General features: G+C 39.0%; 1 protein-coding gene across 3 annotated transcripts in view; it reads left to right on the top strand.

Moving 5' to 3' along the window:
- USH1C (USH1 protein network component harmonin) overlaps window positions 1-21,300 on the top strand; it is a 393,388-nt gene that overhangs the window by 180,930 nt on the left and 191,158 nt on the right. For all 3 annotated transcript variants that reach the window (XM_053720656.1, XM_053720654.1, XM_053720653.1), the window contains exons 11-13: window positions 2,087-2,143; window positions 19,173-19,315; window positions 20,579-20,644. In XM_053720656.1, the coding sequence (XP_053576631.1) occupies window positions 2,087-2,143; window positions 19,173-19,315; window positions 20,579-20,644 (266 nt within the window). The remainder of the gene's footprint in view (window positions 1-2,086; window positions 2,144-19,172; window positions 19,316-20,578; window positions 20,645-21,300) is intronic.

Genomic DNA, 21,300 nt, shown 5'->3' with positions numbered 1-21,300 from the left:
AAATGCATTGAGTTGCTGCCATGTGATTGGCTGATTAGCAATTTGTGTTACCAAGCAATTAGTACCTAATAAAGTTGCCAGTGAGTGTATGTGTTTGTGTGCACATATGTATGTGTGTACATATGTATGTATATATGTGTGTATACATATGTATGTGTGTATGTACTTATGTATGTACATATGTGTGTTTGTGTACATATATATGTGTGTGTATGTACCTATGTATGTATATATGTGTGTATACATATGTATGTGTGTGTATGTACTTATGTATGTACAGTATATATGTGTGTTTGTGTACATATATATGTGTGTGTGTACCTATGTATGTATATATGTGTGTATACATATGTATGTGTGTGTATGTACTTATGTATGTACAGTATATATGTGTGTTTGTGTACATATATATGTGTGTGTATGTACCTATGTATGTATATATGTGTGTGTGTATATATATATGTATGTGTTTACATATTTATGTATGTGTGTATGTACATATGTATGTATATATGTGTGTATTTGTGTACATATGTATGCATTTATGTGTGTGTACATATGTATGCATGTTTGTATGTCTGTGTGCAGAGTTTTATACATATATTTCGATAAAAAATAGTAGTTTAAAAGTTAGTGATGATCTCCACTATTTGACCTTTGTTTTAGTGCAACTTTGGCTTAGCACTTGAGCGATAGCCAATATGAATTTTTCAACACATCCCTATAGAATGTGAGGGATTTAGCCTACCTGCGCTATCTGACATCCAGGTGTTAGTGCACCCTAGACTATCTCTAAAACCCTCATATATTCATTTTAACTTAATTTGAGCACAAAACGTAAAGCTGTATTTGTTTAGATTGAGCAGTGTTAGTGCACAATAGTGCCGATATTTTTACACCTCACATGGTTTTACAATAATTTTGCAGGAAGTTAAAGGGACAGTCTAGTCAAAATTTAAACTTTAATGATTCAGATAGGGCATGCAATTTTAAACAACTTTCCATTTAACTTTTATCATCAAAATTGTTTTTTTCTTTTGGTATTCTTTGTTGAAAGCTAAACCTAGGTAGGTTCATATGCTAATTTCTAACCTTTGAAAGCCGCCCCTATCTCAGTGCATTTTGACAACAACTTTTTGATAACATTGTGCTCACTCTCGGGGGTAATATCTATGAGTAAGCACTGATTGGCTAAAATGGAAGTCAAAAGAACTGAAACTAGTCTGCAGAGGTTTAGATACAAGATAATCACAGAAGTAAAAAGTATATTAATATGTGTTGGTTATTCAAAACTGGGGAATGGGTAATAAAGGGATTATCTACTTTTTAAACAATTAAATTTTTCAAGTAGACTGTCCCTTCATCTATTCAAAATCCATTTGGCCACTTTCGAATGAAATACAGTATCTTTCTTTTTATTGTTATTATTTCTGTATTGAAAGGTAATCTCAATTTTACTAAAATGCATATAACACAGCAGCAATTAACCTATTCAAATATTGTTCTGCATTAAAAAATATTTGTTTACATTGAGTAAAGTAAAAATTACATGATTAGATAGAGTCTTGGTACTTTTTTTTTTTTTTTTTTTTAAATAAAGCACCGTAATACATTCTGAAACATTTTAGTTTAGCTAGAGCACAATTTTTAATTGTTTTTTTAATATATTTTTTCTATTTTAAAATCTACTTTGTTCTTTTGGTATCCATTGATGAAAAATAATATGTACTCATCCTACACTAGTGGGAGCTGCACACATTTGTTTCTTGTGATTGGCTGATTAGATTTTATCAGGTAGATCCTAGTAGTTTATTGCTGCTTCTTGACCAAAGGATATCAAGAGAATGAAGGAAATTTGATAGTAGAAGTAAATTGCAAAGTTGTTTAAAATTGTATTTTCTATCTGGATTCTGAAAGAGGAAACACTTGTATTTCATATCCCTTTAACTATGAGAACAATTGGTGCCTTTCACATCAAAAGTTTGAGTTACAAGCAAAGTTTTGACGTAGTGGATATTATTTAAAAAAATGTATAGTGACAGAATATAATTATCATACATTTATTTTTATTTTCTTTAAATTTTAGGCTGTGAGAGTGTTAAAAAGCAGCCGTAGTCTGACTTTAACCATTGTAGCTGGTGCGGTAAGTAAATCAGAAGACGTGTGTTCTCCATGCTGTGATTGTGCTTTATAGTGTGTTAAATAAAGCTTATTTATTTCTATTAAATAAGCGTTCTGTTAACAAAATGAACATTCTATCTTACTTATGAGAAAAAATATATTTTCTTTATTTAATTAAAATTGTGCAGCAACTTTATTTAGCATCAGATTTGTAAAATAATTTTTTTTAGTCCAATAACACCAATCAACCGTTGTTAGAAAAATTCTGACTTGACTTATTAGCATGAAGCATTTGCTGCCTCTAGCTGAGTTATATTAAATCTGTGAGAGACAAAGAATCCTATAAAAGGGGAGATATAAAGGGAAGGATGAAAAACAGATACCAGCTCGAAGGAGTATGCAGGTGCAACATAAATAAGCTGAATCAGAAGATGATATAAAGAAATACATAGGGGAGACAGATATTTGGGACTCATTTCTCTAAAGCTTTCTGCTCGGGGGAGACCATCTAAAATGATTCTCCTGTAATTTGAGATCACTCAAAATATTCTAGCAATACAAATTTTGCTGTATCTTACTATGGGGTGTTACCTGTATTTCTGAATATGGAGAGACAATTAGAGTGCTATATAGCTCTGCATGACATGAGAGTTTTGTTACAATTACACTTTCTGCTTTGTATTTTATATTACTTAGACTTAATATTTAGTCTTTTTATGTTTTATTACATTTAAGCTTTGCACTTTCTATTTTTTGTTAGTGTAATTTTAACAAACTAGGATTATACTCTGTATATTTCTGTGTATCTTTTCCAAATTGCATTGTACTTTGTATGTTTTTTCTTATGTGAAATAAGACTGTCAGTTTCAGAAAGTGGGAGGGACAATGGAGTTCCCTGGGTGTGTTTGAAGCTCTCTCACAACTCTCATTATATTCTCTAAGCATATTACATGGCATCTGTCATCCATATAGAGTCCGTCCACGACTAGACCCAATTGCTAGAGTGAATATATCACTCACACTAGCACACTGAGAGAAACCCAGGACGTGACCCTCTCAGGAAAAAAAGAAGCAATAATGTAGAAAATACAGAACTGAGTGCTTACAGAAGATGCAGGGAGACAGGAGAGCTGAGTACTGTATTCTAGGAAACAGTAAGCTGTGAGCCGGCAAAGCAGTGGACAGTAAATTTTTATGGTAGATAAAGGATAATCAGAGAGAGAGTGGTCAGGCAAGGCAGAGGTATCACTTTTATGGCAGCCTGAGGGTAATCCAATAGAGTGGTCAGGCAAAGCAGAGGTCAGTATTACTATATGGCAGGCAGAGGGTAATCCAATAGAGTGGTCAGGCAAAGCAGAGGTCAGAGTCACTATATGGCAGGCAGAGGTCAGAGTCACTATATGGCAGACAGAGGGTAATCCAATAGAGTGGTCAGGCAAAGCAGAGGTCAGAGTCACTATATGGCAGGCAGAGGGTAATCCAATAGAGTGGTAAGGCAAAGCAGAGGTTAGTATTACTATATGGCAGGCAGAGGGTAATCCAATAGAGTGGTCAGGCAAAGCAGATGTCAGAGTAACTATATGGCAGGCAGAGGGTTATCCAGTACAAAGGAGTACAAAACGAACAGCACATACCCAGAAAGAAGAAATTATCCAATAAACGGGCCCAGAAGTTTGGTCCCGCTGGAGATATAAAGACCCGGCTGACGTCATCAGAACGGGTCAGCTGAGAGACCGCGTCCCTTTGCTAGGCAACGTGACACTACTTAAAAGAACAGATGGATCCGGGAGCCGTGGTGACATGACGATGATCCGATCCATGAAAGTACACCCTCCTCAAAGTCCCCTCAGGGGGACAGGACCTGGTTTGGAAGGATGAGCCTTATGGAAAGCCTTAATCATAGCAGGAGCATGGACCTGACTATCTGGTTCCCAAGAACGGTCGGTGACCGGATAGCCTTCCAGTTGATGAGATAATACAAATCTTGCCACAAAGTTTGGAATCCAGGATATGGCTCACTTCAAACTCGGCTTGTCCATTGACTATCAAAGGAGGAGGAGACATTTTCTGTTTGGAATACTTACTTTGGATTGGATTGTGGATTGCAGGTTTAAGGAGAGAGACATGAAAAAATGGATGGATCTTCAGATACTTGGGGAGTGCTAGAGAAAACTTGGTTCATGATGCGAAAAGGGCCTAGTTTTGTTGAAGGTTGTTTGAGACGTAGATGTCACGTGGAGATCCAAACCTTCACTCCACAATGGTACTTGGGTGCCTCTTTACAATCAGCATATAATGTATACAGTTTTGAATTGTTAAAGAGAAGATGACGGATTCTCGGCCAATGTTGACACAGTCTTTTGGCAGACGGATCAGCAGCGGGTACTCTAGTGGTAGAGGTAGATAGAGGAAAGATTCTGGGATCTAATCCATAATCCACTTTAAATGGTGAGGTCTTTAGAGAAGCATTACAATGATAATTATTAAACAACTCAGCAAGAGGCAACAACTGGGCCCAATTCAAATGATGATGATCATCCACATAGTGTCTAAGGTATGTTTCCAGATACTGGTTGACCCTCTCGGTTTGACCATTAAACTGAGGGTGGTGTGATGTAGATAGAGATATGGTAGTACCAAACTGCTTACAAAGAGATCTCCAAAACTGGGAAACAAACTGTACTCCTCTGTCTGATACAATATTGAGTGGCAAACCATGCAATCTTACAATATACTGAATAAAAAGTTTGGAGAGTTTTTTGGCAGATGGTAATCCAGGTAAAAGAACAAAATGAGCAGATTTAATGAATCTGTCAACTGTTACTCAAAGCTGAGAGTGGAAGGTCAGTGATAAAATCCATGGACAAATGAGTCCAAGGTTGATGAGGAATGGGCAGAGGCTAAAGCAGACCCGAAGGAAGATGATGTGGGGTTTTATTAGATGTGCATACAGTGCAGGCAGAAAGATAGTCCTTAATATACTTTTCTAAAGAGGGCCACCAGACATGTTGCTTCACTTTCCATAAAGTATTGCTGATTCCAGGATCTCCAGCAAGGACGTTATCATGGGCTCAATGAAGAAGTTTAGAGCGGAAACCTGCGGGGGGCTTGCAATCAGAGGGAAGATTCACCTGAGCAGTACATAAGTCTTGCAGAGTAGAGACTGAGAGCTGAGCTATTATTTTATGAGGCTGAAGGCTATTGTCTTGTTCTTGCTGTACTGAGTTGACCACTTGAAACTGTCTGGAAAGGGCATCAGCTTTGATATTTTTGGTACCGGGGATGTAGGAGAGAACATAGTGAAGTACAGCAACCACCTAGCCTGGCGAGAGTTCAGGCATCTGGCAGTTTGGAGGTAGAGTAGATTTTTGTGATCAGTTAGGATCAAAAAAGGCTGAGTAATACCCTCCAACCAATGCCTCCATTCGTCCAAGGCCATCTTGATAGCTAACAACTCTTTGTTTCCAACATCATACTTTAATTCAGGTGAGTTGAATTTTTAGAGAAGAAACCCACAGGATGGATTTTACCGGATTAGGTGTTGCGTTGGGAAAGAACCGCTCCTGCGGCTACAGAGGAAGCATCCATCTCCAAGATGAACTGAAGTTTAGGGTCAGGGTGACGTAAGATTAGAGCAGAAGAAAAAAATCTATTTGAGAGTTTCAAAGGCCTGAATAGATTCAGTAAACCACTCTTTGCAATTCTGACCCTTTTTAGTCAAGGAAGTAAGGGTGAAGAAATACAGGCATACCCCGCTTTACGGACCTTCACTTTACGGACATTCGCAAGTACGTACATACCTATTACGGAACCTCTCTTTACGGACACTCGCGAGAACGGACAAAAACCAGCGCCAGCGCACATGAACAGTTAGTCTATATGGTTCAGGAAGAGATTGCCGTGCGCCAGGAAGATGTTGCTGCGCACCAGGAAGAGGTGGGGTTTCCGCTCACTGTCTAGAAGCCGCGCACTAATGACATTAAAGTTAAAAAGTGAATCATGAGTACAGTACACTGTATAGAAGATTCCTGCACCCAAATTGGTATTTTATTCCTGCCATAATACTGCACTGCACCAGTACATAGAACTTTGGGGAACATATACTGTATACAGTACACGTACAGTACTGATTGTAACACGCTTGGCACACAGTACAAATGTACCTTTACCTAGAGCTGCCTGATTGTTGGAGCTTTGCAATAATGGCAGATAAATAGAAATGCCGTAAATCTATTACCTTTGATATGAAGCTTAAAATTATTAGATTGTATGATAAAGGTGTAATTCAAGCTGAAATATGCCGAAAGCTAGGATTCACTAGGACCACAGTTAACACAGTCATGAAGAACAGAGAAAAAATTGTTGCAGAAGTTAAAAGTGCTACACCTGTTAACACCACAACAATTCGAAAAAGGGATAGCATGTCTTCAGACTCGCCAGAAACAGCAGTTATGAAGCAGCGGTCACAAAGACCGCTGCTCCATAACCTGTCCGCCTGCTATGAGCAGGCGGACAGACATCACCGGAAATCAACCCAATCGAGTACGATCGGGTTGATTGACACCCCCTGCTGGCGGCCCATTGGCCGGGAGTCTGCAGGGGGCGGCGTTGCACCAGCAGCTCTTGTGAGCTGCTGGTGCAATGCTGAATACGGAGAGCGTATTGCTCTCCGTATTCAGCAAGGTCTGGCGGACCTGATCCGCACTGTCGGATCAGGTCCGCCAGACCTTGTTAAATAGAGGCCTTAAGCTTTTTCAATGACCCGAAGGCTAAGAAAGGTGAAGCAGCAATGGATGCTGAATTTGTTGCAAGCCGTGGATGGTTTGCTAGGTTTAAGAAGAGATCTAATCTACATAACAACAAGTACAAGGAGAGGAAGCTGCTGCAGATACTGAGGTTGCAGAAAGCTATCCATTTGATTTTGCAAAGATTATTGAAGATGGAGGCTACTCTATGGATCAAATTTTAAATGTGGATGAGACTGGTCTATTCTGGAAGAAGATGCCTGCAAGAACCTTCATTGCAAGACAGGAAAAATCAATGCCAGGCTACAAGCCAGCTAAAGATAGAATAACCCTTCTGTTAGGTGGCAATGCTTCTGGTACCTTAAAGCTAAAGCCTTTGCTAATTTACCATTTTCAAAATCCAAGAGCTTTGAAGAACTACGTTCAAACTAGACTTCCATTGCATTGGAGGGCTAATAAAAAAGCATGGGTAACTGCAGCCCTTTTTGAGGATTGGTTTGACACCTGCTTTGTTCCAGAGGTGAAAGCTTATTGCAAGGACAATAATATCCCTTTCAACATTTTGCTGCTTGTTGATAATTCCCCTGAACGCTAGGTGAGCTCAACCCTAATGTTAGAGTGGAATTCCTACCACCAAATACCACCTCATTACTACAGCCCATGGATCAATGTGTCATAGCTGCCTTCAAGTTAAACTACTTAAAAAGAACATTCAGTAAGTGTATTGCAGCAATAGACAAAGAAGAAGGTGCAGGGCAAGAAGTCCTATCGAAATTCTGGAAAAGCTACAACATCTTGGATTGCATTAGAACTGTAAGAGATGATTGGAATGACATAAAAGGATACCACAATGAAAAGGGCCTGGAAAAAATTATGCCCACAGTTAGCTGATGATTCCGAAGGCGTTGATGATTCTGTAGCTAATGTTACTGAAAATATTGTAGACATGACAAAGCAGTTAGAGCTGGAAGTAGAGCCAGAAGATGTTGCTGAACTGCTTGCATACCATACTGAGCCCCTCAGCAATGAAGATCTTCTAGAACTTGAAGAGGAGAGAGAAGAAGAAGAAGATGTGCAAAATGGAGTTGAGACCATTGAACAGCCTGAAGGCTTAACTTCAAAAATTCTCTTTCAAGCTTTCCGTCATCTTGATAGCGCCATGGCTCTTTTTGAAAAGCATTATAGGGACTTTAAATGAAGCTCCACAGTCAATGGTAACATTTCAGGGGCTTATTCCTGTTATAAAGAAATCAACAGAGAAAAGAAGAGAACTACACTTCAAACCTCCATAGAGATGTACTTTTCTAAAAGTCCATCAGCACGCAGATCATCATCATCGACAGACAGTCATTTGGATCCCAGATCATCAACATCAACTGACAGTCCATTTCTAGCTCTGACATCACCACCCAGTCCAGCTCCTTCTCTTATTGCTACTTGTAGTACGCCCAATTCGCCAGCAAGAAAGCGTCTCGCCTTGTGATATTCCTTTTAGGATTATCCCCTCCCACCTAATTAACTTTCCTTTATAGGGCAGTAACTTTCAACACTCATTGCCTGAATATTGAAGCTCACAGTTACGTTTGCTTCCTTGTGCCATTCCTACTTGCTAATTGTAGATACAGCTGATTCCCTTGAGGATTTTCTACCTGACATCGTCTTCAGATTCATACGCATCCGGATCTACATCCTCAGCGTTCCGGAAACCAAGCCGCGCACACACAGCTTCTCACCGCCATCGGCGGTCACTGCTTAGCTCTGCTCTTACCGGATCCTTGTGGGGTATTGTATGTTGGCTATCTGGATAATACTTACCTTGCTTTGTATCCTCAAATTTACCTCACGTTTGAACTGACTTTCTCTGTGCAGCATTGTTACGTTCCTTATTCAGTATAAGTTGTGCCATATAAAACCGCATGAAACTCTGCTCACTACTATCAGTAAAGTTTGGAACATCCAATTATGGTATATTGATTGTGTGGTTTGGATTGCTTGGAACTGTATATATTTTAGAATGTCTGTGTGTGTGCGTGAAGACAGGTTTTGACTTCAATACCTTTGAATTGCTATCTCAATGAATATATTAATTCTACCTGACTAAAAGTTATACCAACTCAGCTGTCTCAAACCTTTATCTTATAATCTACTAAAAGATTTCAAAAGTAACAATCTCACAGTATCTATTCAGGTAATTTAAACTACCATTACCTGCTTAGTTTACAAAAGAGAAACACATCCCTTATTTATTGAGGGATTTTTGTTATATTTCAAACCCTTAATACAAAAGTGTACCAGTTGCTACATAATATTCAGGCCTAAAAAATAAGGGTTTATTTATATAACAACCTAACATGAATCCTCAGGAAGTAAAGAATGAGTTAACTAATATATATCAAAAACTAGACTATTTAAATAAAGGGTTAACTGAAGTGCAAGCAGAAACTGCTGCATTGAGAGCTTTACTAAAAGACTGTTTGCCTATTAAAAGTGCTGAAAGCCCAGAACCACATGTTCATTATCCCCAACCATTTACGGGTAAAAGGAATGAGTTTAGGGATTTTAAAAATGCCTGCCATCTACTTTTTTCTCTAAGACCACGTACATATCATACAGAGAGAATCAAAGTATGCACAACCATTTCCTTTTTACAAGGGGAACCAAGAACATGGGCTAATAGGTTCTTTGAAAGTAATAATCCTATCCTAGATTCACTACAAGATTTTTTTCGAGCACTCACAAACTTATATGAGGATTCCAACAGTCAAATCACTGCAGATACAAAATTACGTTCCTTAAAGCAAGGAAAAAGAACCATTGAGGAATACACAACTGAATTCCAAATGTGGGCAGAAGACTCTCAATGGAATGAGATTAGTTTGCGTACTCAATTTCGTTTAGGATTGTCAGAAAACTTAAAAGACGAACTCTCCCGCCTGGATGCCCCTGACAGTCTCCTCTCTCTTATAAAACTCAGTACAACTTTAGATAGAAGACTCCGTGAAAGAAAGGCTGAAAAAGCAGGTTATGATGTCATACCAAAACGTCCCTTCAACCATACCTCTACTCAGGAAAGACCTAGTACCAGTACGCCTATGGAAATTGGAGTCATCAGAGGTCCCCTCACACCAGAGGAAAAAGCCAGGAGAAGAATGGAAAATTTGTGTCTCTACTGTGCTCATAAAGAGCATACTGTTTCTTCATGTCCTCAACTTCTGAAGCAAAAGAAGGGTAAGCTAACCCACAGCACTCATTTGTTTAATCTAACATTGGATACACAAATGACTTTGTTTTTTTCATTACAGTGGGACCAGAAAAACATTCAATCTAAAGCTTTGGTTGATTCTGGGGCCTCACGGAGTTACATAGATACTACCTTTGTTAAGAATAATAAAATACCTATTGTGTGTAAAGCAAAACCTCTCTTTGTCAAATTAATAGATGGTTCACTAATACAACAAGGTCCAATAACTCATCACACTATACCTTTACTTATAACCACTAAGGAAGGTCATACTGAATATATCTCATTTGATTTAATTCCTATATCATTACACACAATAATTCTGGGGTTTTCCTGGTTGCAGAAACACAACCCGAATATAGACTGGTCTCAAAATAAAATAACACTAAGTTCTTCTTATTGTTTGAAGACCTGTTACCCACACTGTACCATAGCTACTCTAGAGAATGGGATACCCAGACCTTATCAGGATCTGGCAGAGGTTTTTGACCTTAAAGAGGCAGAAAGTCTTCCCCCACACAGGGAGTTCGATTGTCCGATAGATCTAATACCTGGGTCACAAGTTCCACATGGGAAAATATATCCCCTCTCTCAAACCGAACTAGCTTTTGTAAGAGCCTACTTAGACGATAATCTGCGCAAAGGGTTCATTTCACATTCTACTTCCCCTGCAGCAGCAGGTATGTTTTTAGTTAAAAACAAGGATGGGACGATACGTCCTATTATTGACTACAGAGCACTAAATGATATTACCTTAAAGAACAGATACCCACTACCCTTAATTCCTGAGCTTCTTGAACGCTTACATGGCGCCACCATATATTCTAAACTTGATTTGAAGGGTGCTTATAATTTAATTAGAATCAAACAAGGTGACGAATGGAAAACAGCGTTTAGAACACGTTATGGGCTGTATCAATACAACGTGATGCCTTTCGGCCTAAGTAATGCGCCCGCTACATTCCAACATTTTATTAACGAAATCTTTCGAGATTTATTGGATGTATGTGTTATAATTTATTTGGATGACATCCTCATTTATTCTAAAACATTGCAAGATCATGAGAAACATGTACGTTGGGTGCTTACTAGGCTAAAAGACCACAAACTATACGCTAAGCTTGAGAAATGTTCTTTTCACGTTCAAGAAATTAAGTTCTTGGGTTATATTATAACACCAAATAAAATCATGATGGATCCAGAAAAGGTTTCTGCAATTGTAAATTGGCCAGTCCCCACAACTGTCAAAGCTCTACAAAGATTCATTGGGTTCTCAAATTTTTATCGTCGTTTTATTAAAGATTTTTCACTAATTGTGAAACCGTTAACACAACTAACAAGTAAGAAACAGAGATTTACTTGGACCAAAGAAGCTCAATTATCTTTTGAGACTCTAAAGAATCAATTCATTAATGCACCAGTTTTAACATTACCCAACTTTGATTCACAATTTATTCTTGAAGTAGACGCCTCAAATACTGGTATTGGGGCAATTCTTTCACAAAAGAATAAAGATAAAACAGAAACCCATCCCATAGCCTTCTATTCAAGAATGCTCACTACTGCTGAAAAGAACTATAGTATAGGGGATAAAGAATTACTGGCAATAAAATGTTCACTGGAACATTGGAGACATCTCCTTGAAGGTTCAAATCTCCCTTTCATAATTTTCACTGATCACAAGAACTTAGAATACTTAAAGAAAAGTAAAACACTTAATTCACGACAGGTCCGTTGGTCCATCTTTTTAGACCGGTTTAATTTTTTAATTACATATAAACCAGGGAAACTCAATATTAAGGCAGACGCCTTATCTAGAATGTATGAAAAAGATCTGTCTGATGACCCTGAGTTTGTAATCCCTGAAGAAAGATTCATAGGAGTTATATCTTCTCTAGAACAAGAAATACTTGAGGTTCTAAATAAAGACCCTAACATACCTGGATCTTGTAATAAAGATCCACAGACGGGACTATATTATTACAAAAGGAAGTTGTTCATTCCTGAATCTTTAAGGAACACTATCCTTAAACAAACCCATGATGGAACTTTAGCTGGTCACCTGGGAATCCAAAAAACCATAGAATTAACTAGAAGAAATTTCTGGTGGCCTGGGATGAACCACACAATTTACCTATACATAACAAACTGTGATGTTTGTGCTAGAAACAAGATCTCCCATAAAAAACCAATAGGCCTCTTAAGACCTCTGCCTATCCCAGATAAACCATGGGAGACCATATCTATGGATTTTATTGTTGATCTCCCTAAATCTCAACATCACACTACCATACTAGTTGTAATAGATCATCTAACGCGTCTGGCTCATTTCATACCTATGAAAGGTTTGCCTTCCGCTCTCGCAACAGCTACAGCCTTTTTGAATCAAATTGTAAGATTACATGGATTACCCACCGTAATAATTACGGACAGAGGTACACAATTCACCTCTTCTTTCTGGAAATCCCTATGCATATTACTAAAAGTAGATAGTAGATACACTACTGCATTCCATCCCCAAACAAATGGACTTACAGAAAGAACGAATCAAACCCTTGAACAATATCTTAGGTGTTTCATTACCTACTTACAAGATGATTGGATTGATTATATCCCCATGGCAGAATTTTCTTACAACAATTCTGTTTCCACTTCTCTTAAAATGTCACCTTTCTTTGCTACTTATGGATTCAATCCCAATACCATATCTCTTTCTAGAAAAGAAGTAAACTCACCTAGTGCCACAGAATTCACCAATTCTTTACAAGAAAGGTTAGATCAATTGAAGGATTCTCTCTCAAAGGCAAAAGACTATCAAAAACGTAACTATGATAAACATCATAGTCCAAGTCCCACTTACCAAATTGGTGATCAAGTTCTACTATCCATCAGGAACCTTAAGTTACAAATACCATGTAAAAAACTTGCCAATCAATTTTTAGGACCTTTTACGATTGATAAGATCGTTAACCAGAACGCAGTTAGACTCATTTTGCCTGATTCTTATAAAATACATTCCACATTTCATGTGTCTCTCATTAAACCTTATTCTGCTAAAGTCCATCACGGTATTAATCTAAGACCCCCGCCTATCTTGGTGGAGAATCAGGAAGAATTTGAAGTTGAGTCTATTCTTGATTCCAGAGTAAGAAGGCATAAGCTGGAATATTTAATAAAGTGGAAAGGTTATGGTCCGGAGGAAAATTCTTGGCAAAGGTCTACTGAGATACATGCACCTCGTCTGGTTACTGCTTTTCATCGTCGTTACCCAGAGAAACCTCGGATGGAATCCCCTGAGGTGATTCCTTGACTGGGGGGATCTGTGATATTCCTTTTAGGATTATCCCCTCCCACCTAATTAACTTTCCTTTATAGGGCAGTAACTTTCAACACTCATTGCCTGAATATTGAAGCTCACAGTTACGTTTGCTTCCTTGTGCCATTCCTACTTGCTAATTGTAGATACAGCTGATTCCCTTGAGGATTTTCTACCTGACATCGTCTTCAGATTCATACGCATCCGGATCTACATCCTCAGCGTTCCGGAAACCAAGCCGCGCACACACAGCTTCTCACCGCCATCGGCGGTCACTGCTTAGCTCTGCTCTTACCGGATCCTTGTGGGGTATTGTATGTTGGCTATCTGGATAATACTTACCTTGCTTTGTATCCTCAAATTTACCTCACGTTTGAACTGACTTTCTCTGTGCAGCATTGTTACGTTCCTTATTCAGTATAAGTTGTGCCATATAAAACCGCATGAAACTCTGCTCACTACTATCAGTAAAGTTTGGAACATCCAATTATGGTATATTGATTGTGTGGTTTGGATTGCTTGGAACTGTATATATTTTAGAATGTCTGTGTGTGTGCGTGAAGACAGGTTTTGACTTCAATACCTTTGAATTGCTATCTCAATGAATATATTAATTCTACCTGACTAAAAGTTATACCAACTCAGCTGTCTCAAACCTTTATCTTATAATCTACTAAAAGATTTCAAAAGTAACAATCTCACAGTATCTATTCAGGTAATTTAAACTACCATTACCTGCTTAGTTTACAAAAGAGAAACACATCCCTTATTTATTGAGGGATTTTTGTTATATTTCAAACCCTTAATACAAAAGTGTACCAGTTGCTACACGCCTTTGAAGAGTTGACTTGTGAAACAGAAGATACCAGTATGACTTCATCCTTACTAGAATAAATGCTCATAGCTGACCCTAAGCTTAGAAAATATTGTGTTTATTTTGCAATACAGTAAATATGTTCTGTTGCCCTAAGCTGATCCTAAGCTTAGAAAATATTGTGTTTAGGTCCACCAGACCTTGTTAAATAGAGGCCTTAAGCTTTTTCAATGACCTGAAGGCTAAGAAAGGTGAAGCAGCAAAGGATGCTGAATTTGTTGCAAGCCGTGGATGGTTTAATAGGTTTAAGAAGAGGTCTAATCTACATAACATCAAAGTACAAGGAGAGGCAGCTGCTGCAGATACTGAGGCTGCAGAAAGCTATCCATTTGATTTTGCAAAAATTATTGAAGATGGAGGCTACTCCATGGATCAAATTTTTAATGTGGATATGAGACTGGTCTATTCTGGAAGAAGATGCCTGCAAGAACCTTCATTGCAAGACAGGAAAAATCCATGCCAGGCTACAATGGTCCCATTGTGTATGTAAATGTGGGGTATGCCTGTAGTGACAAAACCTTTTATAACTTCCTGTAATAACTGGTGAAGCCCAGAAAATGTTGGGGAGCTTTAAGGGAGGTTGGTTTGGGCCATTCGATAATGGCCGGCAATTTAGGGTGATCCATTTCAAAACCTGACTTGGAAATTCTGTTCCCTCAAGAAGGGGACAGAATCCTGATGAAAAGAGCATTTTTCTATTTTGGCAAACGGATGATTATCTCTGAGTCGTTGGAGTACCTTCCTGACATGAGATATGTGGTCTTGAAGAGACTGAGAGAAGATGAGAATATAATCAAGATGATTCCGAAGGTGTTCAAGTAGTCATGGAATATTTTGTTCACGAAAAATTTTGGAATACTGCAGGGGCGTTGCAGAGCCGGAATGGCATGACCAGGTGTTCATAGTGTCTGAATCGGGTATTAAAAGCCGTTTTCTATTTGTCCCCTTTACATATTCTAATGAGATTGTACGCACTGCGCAGATCCAATTTGGTAAAAATTGGAGCACCTTGAAGGTAAGTAAACAGTTCTGGAATAAGCAGCAAAGGACAGCTGTTTTTGACCGTAATCTGGTTCAGACCTCTGTAGTCAATACAGGGACAGAGACCCCCATATTTATTTTCATTTTCAACAGAGAAGAATCCAGCCTGACTGGAGAAGAAGAGGGATGTATGAAACCTCTAGCCAGATTGTCATTGATGTATTCCTCCATGGCTAGGTTTTCAGGCCTAGAGAGAGGATAGGTCTTGCCACGGGTAAAGGTGCTCCTGGAAGTAGGTTGATGGGGCAATCAAATGAACGATGAGGAGGAAGGCATTCAGCCTCTTTCTTGGAGAACACATCAAGGAAATCCTGATAAGATACTGGTAAGGAATTGGGTGTTTCCAAAGCAATCACTATAGTGACTGATGGCTTGGCAGGACTGTGTAAACAATTGTGAAAACACGTAGAACCCCAGGAAGAAAGTTCACCTTGAGTCCAGGAAAACATTGGGATGTGCAACTGGAGCCAGGGGAGACTCAGGATTATGGGAAATTGAGGAGTCGGTAACGTCAAAGCTGATTAATTCGGAGTGGAGTACTTCTATAAAAAATGTAGAGGCTCAGTGGAAAACTGAATAAGTCCCGAACCCAACCGATCACCGCTGAGAGTGGAAACTTTGACAGAATAGTCTAGGAACAAAGAAGTATTTTGTGAGACAATATAAAGGTCGATGAAAACGCCTCCTGCCCCTGAATGAATGAGGCCTTGGGAATGGATCTTGCCATCTTCAAGGTGGATAGTTACAGGCACAAAGAGTTTGTTGTTAAGGGAAGAAAATTATATCTGGCTTAACTCAGTCCCTCGAACTGAAGTTAAGCCTTGGCTTTTACTGACCTTGTGGGACATTCCCTCAATAAATGACCCTTTAGGCCACAATATAAACACAGACCAAGTTTCTGTCTTCTCAGGCGTTCGGTCTCCGTCAATTTAATGGTTCAAACTCCATAGGTTCTACTTGGTCCAGGGAAGAGGTAAAAAATGACCCTGGTTGGGAGAAGTGAGGAGCGAGGCGGAATGATGTCCTGGACATAGGTTTACGACTTCTCTCTTTTTCTTGTTGTTGTTCGCTATACCTGCCATCAAGTCTGATACAGAGGTTGATTAGGTCTTCTAGGGAATCCGAGAGATCCCGAAACACAAGTTCATCTTTCAGACGTTCAGACAGTCCCTTACGAAAAGCTGCTCTTAGGGCTTCTTGATTCCATGAGATCTCAGCAGCCAGAGTGCAAAACTTGATGGCATATTGAGATACTGATGGGGTACCTTGACGCAGGTCTAGCAAGCCAGCCTCGACAGCAGAAGATGTCGAAAACAGAGGAGAATATGAAAAGAAAAGAATCCACATATTTTTCCAGCAACGAAGATACCCAGGCCAGGGCTTTACCTTTCATTAAAGAAATAAGAAAGGTGATCCTAGAAGAGGGTGTAGTAAACAGTGCAGAACTGTTACTGAAATGAATTTGGCACTGGTTCTAAAAACCACGACAGTTATCAGGATTGCTATCATATTTGTCAGGAAAGGGTATTCTGGGGTTAGGGTGCCCTTCAGGGTGGACGGCTGGGATGATAGGACTGGAAATGGAAGGAGCCGCTTTTGTAGGGTTGGGTTGCAATGGGGCAGCCAAAGTTTGTAGCAAAGCAGCAATCCATTGTAAATGGGCTGCATGGGATCCCAAAAGTTGTCCTTGGTGGGTCACGGCCCTGGCCAGCTCAGTGGGGTCCATGTTATGGCCTGTTTGTACTGTCAGCTGTATAGAATCAGTCCAGGACTAGACCCAATTGCTAGAGTGAATATATAGCACACACTAGCACTGAGAGAAACCCAGGATGTGACCCACTCAGAAATAAGAAGCAATAATGTAGAAAACACAGAATTGAGTACTTACAGAAGATGCGGGTATACAGAAGAGCTGAGTACTGTATTCTAGGAGACAGGAAGCTGTTAGCAGGCAAAGCAGTTAACAGTACACCTTTATGGTAGATAAAGGATAATCCGAGAGAGTGGTCAGGCAAGGCAGAGGTCAGAATCACTTTATGGCAGGTAGAGGGAAGTCCAAGAGAGTGGTCAGGCAAAACAGAGGTCAGCATCCCTTTATGGCAGGCAGAGGGTAATCCAATAGAGTGGTCAGGCAAAGCAGAGGTCAGTATCACTTTATGGCCAGTAGCGGTTAGTCCAAGAGAGTGGTCAGGCAAAACAGAGGTCAGCATCATTTTGTGACAGGCAGAGGGTAATCCAATAGAGTGGTCAGGCAAGGCAGAGGTCAGAATCACTTTATGGCAGGTAGTGGGTAGTCCAAGAGAGTGGTCAGGCAAAGCAGAGGTCAGGATCACTATATGGCAGGCAGAGGGTAATCCAATAGAGTGGTCAGGCAAAGCAGAGGTCAGAGTCACTATACGGAAGGCAGAGGGTAATCCAATAGAGTGGTCAGGCAAAGCAGAGGTCAGAGTCACTATACGGAAGGCAGAGGGTAATCCAATACAGTGGTCAGGCAAAGCAGAGGTCAGTATCACTATATGGCAGACAGAGGGTAATCCAATAGAGTGGTCAGGCAAAGCAGAGGTCAGTATCACTATATGGCAGACAGAGGGTAATCCAATAGAGTGGTCAGGCAATGCAGAGGTCAGAGTCACTATATGGCAGGCAGAGGGTTATCCAGTACAAATGAATACAAATTGAACAGCACATATCCAGGAAGGAGAAACTATCCAACAAACAGGCCCAGAAGTTCAGTTCCACCGGATATTTAAAGACCGCCTGACGTCATCAGAGCGGGTCGGCTGAGAGACCACGTCACATTGCTAGGCACCGTGATGCTACAGAGAAGAACAGACGGATCCAGGAGCCGTGGTGACACCACCCCGATAATCGGATCAATGACAACATCATTGCACTATACTAAGAGGACCAGAAAAATACTGTACTCTCTTTTCTCTCTATGGGCCAGATTCTCTTGAATCCCCCCACTTGGAGAGAAATCATAAATTGGGTCCACATATAAGCTGACCTCACTGAGTTCTCAAAGAAAAAGGGCAGAGCCGGAAAGTCCCAGAGAGATAAGAGATGCCTTCCATAGAAAGTAACAAGTCTATCTGGCATAGAGAATCTCACAGGGGAAAAAGAAGTTAACAGGGAACACCTAAATTATCAGTTTGCAGCACATACATATTAAAATGAAATATTTTCACCAGAGTTTAACTTATATTTGCTTCTAGTTTAGTATACATTCATTTTCTGTCAATTGAAAAAGAATATTGTGAACTTTGAACAAACTTCACTTCACCTGGTTTTAGCTAACACGATAAATCAATGAGAACTACAGGTGTAACATGCTTAAAGAATATAATAAGAGTTGTGAGAGAACTGCATACACTTGTATGCTCTATTTAAATCATAAAAACAATCATTTGGGTTTTATGTCCCTTTAAGTTAAAGTTATCTAAGGGATTTTAAAGACCGGAAGCTTTTTGTTGTTTTGCTTAAACAAAACAAAAAAAAAGGATATAGCAATTAATTTGTTTTCAAATTAGTAAATAAAAACTAGCTTAGCACTAAAATAGTATCAGTACTGCTTTAAACATATTCCTAATGTGTTCAGCTAGCTCCCATTAGTGCATTGCTTCTCATTCAACAAAAGGATCCCAAGAGAGTGAAGCAAATTAGATAAAATAAGTTAAGTAGAACAATGTTTAAGATGACTACAAACATTGAGAAATCTCTTGGGCTGATGTAAAACAGAAGAGCAAGTGTCAGATGGTGCTTTTAGCTTTCAGTGCAAGTAGATGAACGATTCTGCTCATGCTTATCTGACCTTAAATTTATGTTCAATCAAAGGGTCGAGAGTTGTTTATGACTGAAGACGAAAAGCTGACAGAGCAACGGCATCGTGAGCTGGAACGACAAGAACTGCTGCGCCAAAAGAAACTTGCAGTGGAAACTAACAAAATACTCAAAGAGCAGCAGGAAAAAGAGAGGCTGTAAGTAGTTTTATTGCTGATAACGAGCTGCAGTAAAAAGAGGGGCTGTAAGTAGTTTTATTGCTGATAACGAGCTGCAGTAAAATAAATTTGTTTTGGATGAATCATTTATACAGAAAAAATCTTTAACTTCATCTGATATTTGTTAAGAGGATTGTTCAGAATTTGTTAATGAAACTCTGTCAATCTGCTTTTTTTTTTTTGCATGATTCAGACAGAGCATACTTTCCAATTTTTCATGATTCAGACAGGGCATACTTTCCAATGTTTCATGATTCAGACAGAGCATACTTTCCAATTTTTCATGATTCAGACAGAGCATACTTTCCAATTTTTCATGATTCAGACAGAGCATAATTTCCAATTTATTTCTTTTATCAAATGTGCTTTGTTCTCTTGTTATTCTTACTTGAAGAGATATCTAGATAGGTAGCGTGCACATGCCTCGATCACTACATGACAGAAAATAGTGCTGCCCTCTAGTGCTCTTTCTTATGTATAACATTCTTGCAAAACTGCTGTCATAAAGTGCTGCAGACACGTGCACACTCCTGAACTTACCTTCCTACTTTTCAGCAAAGGATACTGAAAAAAATTAAGAAACTTTGATAATGGAAGTATATTGAAAATGTGTTTAAAATGTCTTGCTCTGAGTCATGGAAGAAAAAAAAAAGAGTTTTATGTCCCTTTAAATAAATACACTTAAATTAGTATATAGTGCTACGACTACAAGCCAGCAGTACCACTGTTCAAACAGTGAAGCTTACATACTTATTGGCAGACAGCAGAATCAATCACCTGGCAAGCATATTGCTAAATCATTATTGAATACTGTAACTCTGAACTTTTAGCCATCTTTTAGTCAGGGGCGGCATTGCACAAGCATTTCACTAGAAATGCTTGTGAAATGATAAATGCCGACAGCGTATGCTGCCTGGGTCTTAAAAGTGCATAAACACTTCTGTATTTCAATAAATGACTTTATTTTGTACTTGTTATTCTGTTTTTTTGTTCTTCTTTTGACACCAGACAAGCTGCAATGCATTGTGCAATACTATTTTACAGCCAAGGGTTAAAAAAAGGTTTTAAAAACATCAGTATGGTTCCTATAATATTTTTTAATTTGTGGAAGAAAAAATAGTGGATGAAATAAAAGACTGAATGAAATAAATTATATTACATCCCACTGTATATAGGAAACTGTGATGTAAAAATATTTTTCATTTATTTATTTCTCTTTTTTACATTTTTTATTTTCTGTAGGCGAAAGATGGAAATTACCCAGAAAGTAGCAGAAGAAGAGGAAAGATTTCGCAAGGAGGTTGAGAAGTATGTTGTTTTTTTTAAAAAAAAGGACATTCAGCCTATCATATAAATGTAATGCTCTCCTTTGTTAAAAAATTACATTTTACATTACTGACCCTCCATTTTGCAAATGGGTTAAATACAGGTAAGTCCTGTTGGTTGGCACAAAAATGGCAAGTTCTATGCAGAACACAGCTGGTGATTGGTGAGCTTTTGTAATTGCCCTTTCCTCTCTTCTGATTGGCTCACCGGCCAGCAGTTCTCAGTGGGACTTAACATACCTGTTCAGCACATTTGTATGGGTTAAACACATAGAGGCCCATTTATCAAAGAGATGACTGTGTTCTGTATAGAAACAAAAAAAGAAGAGGCGCTCTGGTGCAGATGATCCTTGGCTACAAATGATTCTAAACTAACAGTTCAGAGTAATACTCACAAAGATGTTTGCACATGCAGTGCAATAACAGGTGAGCCGAAGCTTCAGAGCCGCTCGGCTGACTCGCTAGAGGGTGAAATCAGCTGTTCACTGGGTAATCACTTCACCAACGATGTGGGGAAAAAAGATACCTATGACATAAAATATAGATACCGCCCTTGGTGCAGATTATCCCAGGCACAGAATACACATACAACAGATGTCGAGAAGTTATACTCACAAACGGAGTTGCACAAGCAGTGCA

This window comes from Bombina bombina, chromosome 7 (assembly GCF_027579735.1).
Source record: "Bombina bombina isolate aBomBom1 chromosome 7, aBomBom1.pri, whole genome shotgun sequence".
Lineage (NCBI taxonomy): Eukaryota > Metazoa > Chordata > Amphibia > Anura > Bombinatoridae > Bombina > Bombina bombina.
The sequence above is the reverse complement of the archived record's forward strand: the minus strand, read 5'-3'. Positions and strand labels throughout refer to the sequence as shown.